At 38.5% G+C, this 10,999-nt stretch overlaps 1 protein-coding gene across 1 annotated transcript; it reads right to left on the bottom strand.

Annotated features, from left to right (window-relative positions):
* Positions 1-9,783: 9,783 nt before the first annotated feature.
* On the bottom strand, positions 9,784-10,753 carry Rtl4 (retrotransposon Gag like 4). Its single transcript, XM_004658956.2, has one exon. The coding sequence runs from the start codon at positions 10,751-10,753 to the stop codon at positions 9,821-9,823; it is 933 nt and encodes a 310-aa protein (XP_004659013.1). The 3' UTR covers positions 9,784-9,820.
* Positions 10,754-10,999: the final 246 nt, after the last annotated feature.

The following is a 10,999-nucleotide window of genomic DNA, read 5'->3' as shown; positions in this document are numbered from 1 at the left end:
ATAGTCTACCTCAGAAGAATTGTGAAGATCCTCCACAAAGAGCTTCATAGGTTCTAAAATGAAAGAAAAGCACAGCTCTGGTAATTAAATACCTTTTCAGAAAAAGGGAGAGAAGCAGAATGTATTTCCATGTGATAAAAGAAGAAACTATATGTTTAGTTTATATTGGCACCTGTCTTTGTGTATTTTCCAAATAAGACCATGTCTACTCTAGTCCTAATGAATAAAATAAGAGCCCATTGCATTATAGGATTGCCAAAAATCATGCCTCTTTTATTTTTCAAGTTATTTTATTTCCCATCCACTATATATTCTACTGTGTCCATCATGTGGTACATGATTTCAGACCATTAAAACTTTGATAGAAACTATTAATGTGTATTTAAATTGTTCATAGTACCTTTTCTGTTATTTACTAATTTAAAAAATTAATACTTACTATGTGTCAGAAAATATGCTAACATTTATATATTAATTTTTTTAGCCTTCACAACAACTCTGTACAGTTTGGAAAAGTGAGACACAGTTAGGTGAATGGAACTTCAAAGTATCATACAGGTAGTTGGAAGTATAGGCAGCATTTTAAATTTGTGCAGTCTGGCTGCAGCATCCTCCACCCAGTAACATGAAATCTTCTGTAGAGATGTCAACAAACACTGGGCAATGCACCCATGGCAGACTAAAGTAAAAGGCCACCAAAGCTCAATCTGGTGAAGTAATGAGTTTATTGTGCTTTTTAACAGAGCATAGGTGAGGAGTTACTTACAGGAGCATGTAGACCCCGAAACAGACATATTTTTAAAGGTGTCATTCCAACATGTATTGTGACCTCCTCATAGTTGCACAAATGGAGCTCCCTTGATCTTTCACCATCTATATAATCTATCCACACAGAGGCCATTTGACCCCATGTATCATTGCATACAGCTAGTACAGTGCCAGCTGAGATCTCTGGTGCTGGTCTGATGATCCCACCCCCCCCCTGCCGAATTCCCTTTTATTTTAGAACATCAACAGAATCTCCAGAATCTAATTCAAGTGGTCACAGCTGCTTGTGATAAACATTATGATAGCTTTTTTCAGAGGAGAGAGTCACACAATACTTACCTTTAACCATTGTTTTCTAATATTTCACAGTATACTTTGAAAGAAAGGATGCAAGAGTTGATGATAAGAAAGATTCCAGTCACAACCTGCCCTCCATATTCCAAGCAATTCTGTGTTTATTAAGCCATGGGGCAGAAGCTTGTCATCATTTTGGAAGGTGATTTGTCTAAACAACCAATATATATCTGCCAAATGAGGAAAACTAAAATGCATGAATGCTGGAGATTCTGCAAAGCTTCAACTAGCAAAGAAGATAAGAACATCTGTATTAGAGTTAAAAGTGGAATAAAATACATAAGACTGATTGATGTCCTTTGTCCAATATCATCACTACAATGTGGGAACTTTGTTACTGTTACTAGGCAACTAAAAAATTTTTTTTTTTTTTTTTTTTTTTTTTGCTGTCATTCCCCAAGTTGATAAAAGTGGTTGTGCTAAAAATAATATCACTGTAATTGGAAAAATCACTGTATCAGGAGTCTTTGGGTTGCAGAAGAGAGAAAACCCTGCCTAAGTGCTTTACTAAAAGGATATTATTAGCACAAATGGCTAGCCACATTGAGGCATGCAAGAAGACAATGATTCGTTACGACATTAACTGAGTTTGGTTTCTTCATCTCTACCCCTCAGCTCTGCTTCCTGGGGTGTCTTCTATCTTAATAAATTGGTTTTCTTCCCTTTACCCAAATATTGACTATTAGTAGCATTCGGCCCTGTCCTTTTGTAGAATACTCCAGTAGTAAGAAAAAAAAAAGTTCTCTTTTCTAATATTCTTAGGAAAAGTCATAAAATTTACTCTTTGTACATAAGTTTAGGATACAAACTTGTGTCCTGAAAAAGCCATAGTGGCCAGACCAAGTATGTGTGATGATTGACTGACCCTTGGTTCTAGAGCTAGGGGTAGAATGCTGACGAGGCCTGAAAAGGTCTAAAATGTTATCAGATATCAGCTTTATACACTGAGCATCTCCCCAGCTTTCAGATAACATTTATTTGGTATTGGTAATTAAAGGGAAATTTTTATTTTGTTCAAATCTATTTTGTGTCCACACTTGAATCCTGGGTAAATTTGTAATGATTAGCCTCCACTAAAGACTGTGACAAACTGGAGATTTGGAAAGGGCAGGTTGACTGGATTACTGTTCTACATGGAAGAACACATTAGGAATTACTTAAAGGATTAAATCTTAAAAGAAGCATTAAACTTTTTAAACTGAGAACACCAACCTGGGAAGAATATGTTTCATAGTGGTCAGAACATGGCCTTATCCATAAGAGCTGGGCATGAATCCTACTAGCATGTGACCTTGGATAAGTCACTTAAACTCTATGAGTTTACTTGTTTTACCTGAGGATTGGGAATAGTGGTGCCTTCTTCATGGAACTATTGTGAGGATTATACATATCCACCCACCAGAGTCATCCTTGTTTCATAGTAAGCATTTAGGTGATTATCCTGATCTGGAGCCCTAAGATCATGTTTGAGATAATCAATGTATTATTCAGCTTTCCATCACTGTATGACAAAATACCCAAAACAATGTAACTTAAAAAGAGCTGAGGTTTGTTTTGGCTTACAGTGGCAGAAAGTTCAGTCCATGGTCCTGTTGTTTTGTTTTTATCTTGTTTTTCTGAGCATGTGGGAAGACAGAACATCACAGTAGGAGTAAGTCACAGAGGATAATTCTCACCTAATGTCAGCCAAGAATCAAACTGAGAGAAGAATAAAGAGGTTAAGAATTCAGGACACATTGCATTGGTATGCTCCCAGTTTCCTAATTTTCTTCTGTTGAGTCACACATCTTGAAGTTTTCATCTCCCAATTGGGCTACATGCTGTGTGATTGTTTAAAGTTAAAATGTCCCCTATAGGGCTGGAGAGATGGCTTAGTGGTTAAGCGCTTGCTTGTGAAGCCTAAGGACCCCGGTTCGAGGCTCGGTTCCCCAGGTCCCACGTTAGCCAGATGCACAAGGGGGCGCACATGTCTGGAGTTCGTTCGCAGAGGCTGGAAGCCCTGGCGCGCCCATTCTCTCTCTCTCCCTCTATCTGTCTTTCTCTCTGTGTCTGTCGCCCTCAAATAAAAAAAAATGTCCCCTATAGCTCTAATGTTTATAGTTAAGCATCCCATTAGTCCCTGGCTGGTGGAGTCTTTGGGAGATCAAGCCTTCCTGGAGGAGGTGAGTCACTAAGGGCAGAATATGAGTTTGCTTATTTCAGCCCCACTGGGTGTTGGGAGATGGTTCACTCAGATTGACTCCTTGCTTTGTGTAGAGATGTGGCACGATTTTCAATACATAATGAAGCTTCCCCTTGGAAGTTAAAGCCTGAAAGAATACTTTCCTTCCATAACCTGCTTCAGGTTGTGTGCTTTGTTCCAAGAACTAGAAGGTGACTGTTACAGGCTGGTTACCAAGTCATTAACAAATGGTGTGGATAGAAGTCACTTTTCCAAACTACAGCACTGAACATCAATACAGACCTTTTCTTATCCTGAAACAATTGAATCGGGATATCATTGCCTATATATTGCAGGTAAGTAGATTTAATCAATGTGAAGGGAAATTTTATTTAAATGACAAAATGCAATATGATACTCTCCATTGCCTTGTTAGCTGTTACAAGCTGAAAATAACTGGATTTAAAGGGATTCATGGATTACAGGATAATTGATAATTAAGAGAAACATGCTATTTGACAGTATTTGGTAAACTCAGGGTTAATGTCAAAGAGAGCAGGCTTATCTTCCCACAAATTCTTCTTAGAGTCAGATCGTTGGATTACTATATCAACCCCAAGGTGAATACAGTAAAAGTGCTTCTCAAGTTGAAAGTGCTAACATATATCTGAATTAGTGAAACTCTTATTTTAACCTTGATTTACCCACTATGAAGGCAGATAATTACCATCAGAAGAATTTAGCATTGCCCTTGTCTTATGCACCAACTGTAAACATTATTATTCAAAAAGTCTCAATAGTTTTAATTGTAAATCTCTGGAAATACAAAAGCTTTTTATTAGTTATAAGCCTTTTGTTAGAATGCTAACTCAACAAAAAGAACCCACCCAACCAGATAATGCAAATACACTGTATTTTTAGATGTGTCAAGAATTTTTTCCTGACTAATTAAAAACACAAAAGGGAAGAGAAAGGAAGGGAGGAGGGTACTTAATAGGTTGGTATTGTATATATGTAAGTAGACTGATTGAGTTGTGGAGGAGATATGATGGAGAATGGAATTTCAAAGGGGAAAGTGGTGGGGGGGGAAGGAGGGCATTACCATGGGATATTTTTTATAATCATGAAAAATGTTAATAAAAATTGAGAAAAAAATTAAAATATAAAATATTTAAAAAGAAAAAAAAGAAATTTCAAAGTCCTAGAAGGCGTTAATTGTTCTTTGCTTCCTTTATAGATTGTTGTCTAGAAAATAATTTTTAATCAGTGGCTATGTGAATACCACTTATTAGAATAAATGATCTGTATGGAGTGGCTGTGTGATGTGTAATCCTGTCAGGTAGGGTAATCATGAGGGTTTCAGGTAAAAGTACTTTCCTTCTCCATCAGAAACCACAAGGCTCTGGCATCAGAATTACATGCTTTGAGTCTGGGGTTGTAGCTCAGTGTTTGAGCACTTTGTAGTCATGTGTGAGGGCATCTTCTCAGTTCCTAGCACTGGAAAGAGAGATGGTAAGAAAGTCAAGAAGGGGGAGGGAGGAAGGAGGGAAAGAAAGCAGGTAGGAAGGAAGGAAAGGATGGAGGGAGAGAAGGAGGGAGAGAGGGAAATAAAGAAGGCCCAGTCACTTACAAATTGCCTGACTGGGGTAGATAAGTTATTTTCTTTCAAAATATATCATATTCAAGATAAATTCAAATCATCTACCTCATTAAGATGCAGTTAGCATTAAATAATATAAATGAATATTCAATTTTGTAGTAAAATGAGTGTCATTTACAAATTTTAATACTCAGCATAGTGTGTGGCATAAAATAGGTATTCACTAATTATCAATTCCCTTTTCTGAGCATACACAAAGCCAGATGTTATGCCAAAAAGGATGAGTTTTCTATATACAGGGAAGACTGTATAGTCCTCCACTAGGTTATTTAAAAGTAAATGTATTTGATGAATATAGTCACAGCTTATTTCTCACTCAGTGGGATACATAGGAGAACCAGTACCATTTAATCTAAGTATTAGAAATCAATGAATGGGAAGCAAGCTCAAACAGAGCCCAAAATCAAAGCCACAACTAGGAGGCAATAATTTATTACATGAATGTTCAAAGCTATAGTCATGGTCAATAACTGGACAGCATGGACTAAATAATTGCCAAAATAGTTCTACTGACTCTGCTAAATGGTATAAGTGACATGTGGAGCTTTCTGCTTTTAAAACTTGGACAGCTTCTCAAAAGAAGACAGATTTTTGTCAGAGTACTTGATGACTCACCAAAGGTTAGTGATAAGACCCTACTGCTAAAGACACCATATGATATTGATACAAAACATGGGGTAACCTGGCTAGAATCAGTCCCCAGACAATTAGCTCGTCTAGTGCCTGAAGGTGCTACACATGAGCAAGTGGGGGAAAATGACCAACATCTGTCCTAGCAACTTGTGGTCTAAGCTATTCAGCAGCAAACAACCTGATATAATGCTCACACAAGTGCAACAGTGGCATACAGCCATGGTGGGTAACCAACTGCTGCTGATTTGGCTAACTGATCTGCTCAGTGGAATGGAACCTATATCTGGAGCTGGAAAATATGTTAGAACCATATCCAAAAAATGAGCCCACTCTCCATTATCAAGCTCCCACCAATCGTGGGCTACAAAAGGACCTACATGTATTACATTCTCTCTAAAATAATAATGGTTATCCTATTTATCTGGTGCTAACTTCACTCTCCCTGGGAGAATTTGTTTCTCTTTTTCAGATGGATGCAGATCCTGAGGAGAGAATCAGCCCATCACACCTCAACAGGACCCCAGCTGAAACTAAGGGTAATTGGGGAAATGACAAAGAGTGCTGCTTTCTTGGCGGACCTGGTATCAGCACAAGGGTGAAGGAGATAGACACAAAGAACACTCAACTCCTACCAAATCTGATAGCCAGAGAGGCAGAGGTTCCCAAGACCTTGTCACCAAAGTAGACCTAAAATGAACCCAACATGGCTCAGGGAAATTTGAGGAAGAGGGGGACAGAAAGATTGTTAGAGTCCAATGTCAGGATATTACAGTGTTGGGATATTATAGGTAAGAGACATTGCCTCTTCCCAATAATTGATGGCTATCCCCACAATGCATGACCTACATTCCCCAATGAAGAGTTCCCTGCAGAGGGGGAAGGACAGGCAGGAGGCTAACAATGGTATCGACATGGTTGTATATAAACTGTGTACATAACTAATTTTAAAATATTAACCCAAACAAAAAGTAAATAAATAAATGTGGACAGTTGGTTCTTGGAGCATGATGACATTGAAGACTCATAAGACATCATTCTATGGAAACTGTATTTTTCATTCGTTTGTCCAGATGATATCTGAAGCTTCATAAGGAGGTATTGAAATAGGTCACAAATTTCAGTTATAACAAAAGCTCCTAAAGTTATCCTAACTGCATTTGATTTTGCCAAGATTATGGTGGAAATTCTATATAACCTAAATGCTCTATTCTGCTACAGAGATCACTACTATGGGAATAAGAAAAAGACATTCTGTAGAGATAATATGGTCGAATCAAGTAAAGGTTGGTGTATCATATCATCATGGATAGAAGGGAGTACAGTACCATGCATTTCATGTTTTGTCATCTGGATAAAATGGAAATAGTGAGACTAATGTCAATCATATACTTCTCCCTTCCTCACAGTGTCTGTCAGTATAGTAAGCATCTTGAATTTTTTCACTGTGCTCAGAGGTGGTTTTGATACAAAAGATTGATGCTATAGACATAAAAGAAACCACTGTGTAAGCAACTACCAAATAGGCTAGATCATTCATGCCAACTGGTTAGTAAATGTTCTCCCCATAATGAAGCTTACATAGGAAAGCAATTATAATCAGATTACTTGGAGACCATGGAGTCAGAGTAGAGAGAGTTAGATATAATAATGGAAATTGACACAAATTTGAATGGCCTGGTGACTCAATCCTCCTGTAGAGATAAACCTGTCAAATGGTCTTCTGGTCAATATTCTATCACCAAGGCTAATGAGATTTCTGACATCCTATGTTTCTTTCATTACATCTCTTTATAGGCCCCATGCAGACCCTTCTCTTGTTAATTCCTTCTTCCCACTTATCATGATGTAATTAGGTTTCAACGTGCTGGATGGCATCAGTTATTTAGCAGATTTTCCTTCCTAAAACTGCATCCCTGATTGGACCTATGTGTTCCCAAATTTACAGTTACAGACTATATCTTTGAGGAAGTTCTTTCTCATCTGTTCTCTGTATACTCCAATCAGTAGCATTTTTTGCAACTCTCTTTATGTTAACTAATGTGTCATTCCAGTTGAAATTAATAGGCTATAAAGGGTGGTGTCACTGTAACAAAAATTTTGTAGTAGTAAAAATGTCTTCTAGTTGTCTAGCTAGTTAACAAAATAAAGTGTCATCACACATTCCCATTAGTTTGTTAAGCCAAGATACTTTCCTACAGCACATAGTGTACAAGAGATCTTTGGGAAAATTTCAATAAGGGACTTATAGAATGGAGAAATGAACTGAAGTTCATATCCCTGAATTGAATATCTTTTCCAGAAAGCTATGAAGTCCAAAGATTTTTGTGAAGTACATGTTGCTGAAAATGGAAGATACAGACAAGAACCAAGGTGAGAGAGCTTACAATGAAAAATTGATGCCCCTTAGATAAGGAAAGATTGGCAAACAAGTCTACTGAAGGCTCGCATTGACATTCCAAGACCATATTAGAGTCAGTAAAGAAAGTGATTGGAGGCTACTGGGTTAGTCTTTTATTATAGAATTAGTAAAAATAGATCAGGATACCTTCCAGTAATCCCAGAGTTACTCAAAGTTCAAATAGACCTACTTCTTAAAGCATCTCATACAATCCCAGTACAATAGTAAGACTTTCTTAGCATAACTGGAATATATGCATTCATGTCTCTCTATTTTGGTAGTGTATGGAGTTATGTGGATGTATAGTATGATATTGATAAAAAGAGAGTCCTTGTGAATGCAATTAAGGTTTGGCACAGTGGTTAGTGAGGCACTGATGGGTGAAATAATGTTTGTTGGTGTTTCAGGATGAGAATAGCTAAGGCTCTATCTGGGATTAAGTACTGAAAATTAAGTATGATTTTCCATGAACAGGGCCAAAGTAAAATGGCCTTGGGGGCTGCTAAAGGATATAGAATTGCTGCTCTTCAGGAGATCTCACATGGGAAAATACATCAGCACTAACAAACAGGAACAGAGGACTGAAATTACCAGCAAATACTGATCATCACTGAATATCCTTAACATTTTTTAAGAAAATGTTCCTTTCTAGACCAGCATTCCTTTTTTAACAGAGGCTTCTATCTATACACAAAGCTGTTAGAGGTCAAGTACATGACAAGCAACCAAACATCCCACTTCTTGAGTTCTTTTCACAGATGGTTCAAAAAGTTGTATGCTGTCCATTACTTGTCAAGATCCCCACCTAGGTGAGGAATCCTATAAGAGTAGGGTTCAATAGCAAATGACAGTGATCATAAATGGTGTCAAACTGAGGCCCTAAGAATCAGGAACTACTGTGGGGCCTGAACCTTAGTCCTTGGTGGAGATTGATTTAGCCAGCTTCCTAATCAAAGCAGCAAAAACATGCTACAGCACAGTAACTATGATGGGCCACCCTACCCATCTGTAAATAAGTAACATTCAGGGATCATTATCCTAAACCATCTTGACTTAGCCATAGATATGCTGGAACCTAACTTCCAGAAAGGCTCTTTCTCAAAGAAGAGTACCAGTAGTAGTTCCAAACAGTGTTCAGTTCAAATGGGCATACAATCTGATTTGTCAATAGCCAAGAGATTTGGTTTGTTGAACAAGCAGAAGTCTTTAGATGGGAACAAAATACATAGCTGCATGGAAGGGTGTCTGGGCTGTGGTTCCAGGAAGGTTTGTTTGTATTGAAGCTAGATCCTGGCCAATAAATGGAGCTAGGACATGGCCAATAAGGGAAGCAGAATCCAGCTTTTGTTCTAGGAGCCATAGGAGGAGAACAGTTGTAGGATATGGAAATGCAACTAGGGTTTAAAAAAAATCCAAACTAATAGGACACTAGGATACAGGTCAAGGCAGATGAAGATGAAAGTTTTGGGCTCAAGCCTAGGCACACAAGCTGCAGGACTTGGACCAACAAAATCAACCCAGGTTGCATCCATTGGAGGATATGAGAATGCTAATACATTGTCAGGGTTATTTTTATTGGCTCAAATTGGACAGAATTTTGCCTTCAGACTTTCAGAACACTTGGAGGAAGGTGTCCAAATATGAAGTGCCTGCAAATTGTCTTCATTGTTGTTAGGTCAATTTGGTGAGGGGTCAGCTCCCAATGAATAAAATCTTGCTTAAATTCTTGGTCTATAAAGTGGTGCTACCATTCTTCACTTGTATTTTGAATTCAGTGGTGGAGCTAAACAAGTAAGGCCAATGGTGAGAGGAACATGAGTTTACAAAATGGCTTTCTGAACTCTTCTTACTGGTGAGTTGTGTATTTTGTCTTTGATGGTGTTCGAGAACGTTTGGCAAGGCAATCTCTTGTGAAGTGATCAGCCTGGCTACAGTAGAGACATAACTGAGTTTCTTGCTGACGGACCCTTTTGGCTGGGGTTAGAGGCAGCTGAGCTCCTCGAACTTGTGTGGATTCTTCCTTGGATGGTGGAGCAGCAGGTACAGGAATGATGGATTGGTGGTGAATCAAGGAAGCAAATGTTGGGACATGGGTTTCTGATTGTAGGAGTTCTGGCCTGTTACTCAGTTTCTTGTCCAGTTGAATGCACTGAGTGATTAAATCTGGTAGGTTGCCCATTATATCTGTGATCTCTTCATCCTGGATTGGGTCATTCAGTCCCTCTTGCAATGAATCATTCTGATTAGTTTCATTATAGCTCAGATTTTGAGCAAGGATCTGGGAAGGCTTAGCATCCTGATGAGAGATCTTGTCTCCTTTGTTGACCTTAACATTCATCAGAGGGTTTATTTCTTGTTGCATGGGCTCACCAAATGACTGCTGGAATTCAAGAACAAAGTTCTCACATTGCTCCAGTAGAATATTCTGATTGGATTCAGATATGACCCCATGCTTTTGCATCTGCTGAGAAAGGTATTCAAAAAAGTGCTTGACCTGAGCATCATCTGCAGGATTTGAGATCTTGAGAGCTGTCATGTAAGTAGTCACCTGAGCAAGAAAACCTGAGAGACTAGAAGGGTCACCATGTAGCCTGGGGAGATGCTCAAGTACATAGGACACAGGCATCATAGGAGTGTTCAGGACAGGCATGCCTTGCCTTCTCAAAGCAGTGTTATCCTTAGTAAGATCCTGCATTTGTGGCTGCAAGGTCAGATTGTCTCCACCTAGAAAGGAACCCTCTACCTGTACAGTAGGTGGTGATTCTGTGCACTTCTCCATTGTGTGTCCTGGAATCAGGTGGGACTGTGTAGAATTTCAGTACTGGTATTGAAGTCCAGTGGACACACCGTAGTTTGCTCTTTGATCAGAGAGGCAGTGACATTTGCAAATAGTCAAAGCTGTTAAATATGAAAGTCACTAGAAGTTGCTGAGAGTTGAGGTGGAGAGATACCAAAAATTGTTGTCTGTTACTCAGTGTTGTCACATTTTCATGGAGAATGCCAATGTTCTGCACATTCAGAAAAA

Source organism: Jaculus jaculus, chromosome X (genome assembly GCF_020740685.1).
Source record: "Jaculus jaculus isolate mJacJac1 chromosome X, mJacJac1.mat.Y.cur, whole genome shotgun sequence".
Taxonomy (NCBI): domain Eukaryota; kingdom Metazoa; phylum Chordata; class Mammalia; order Rodentia; family Dipodidae; genus Jaculus; species Jaculus jaculus.
The sequence above is the reverse complement of the archived record's forward strand: the minus strand, read 5'-3'. Positions and strand labels throughout refer to the sequence as shown.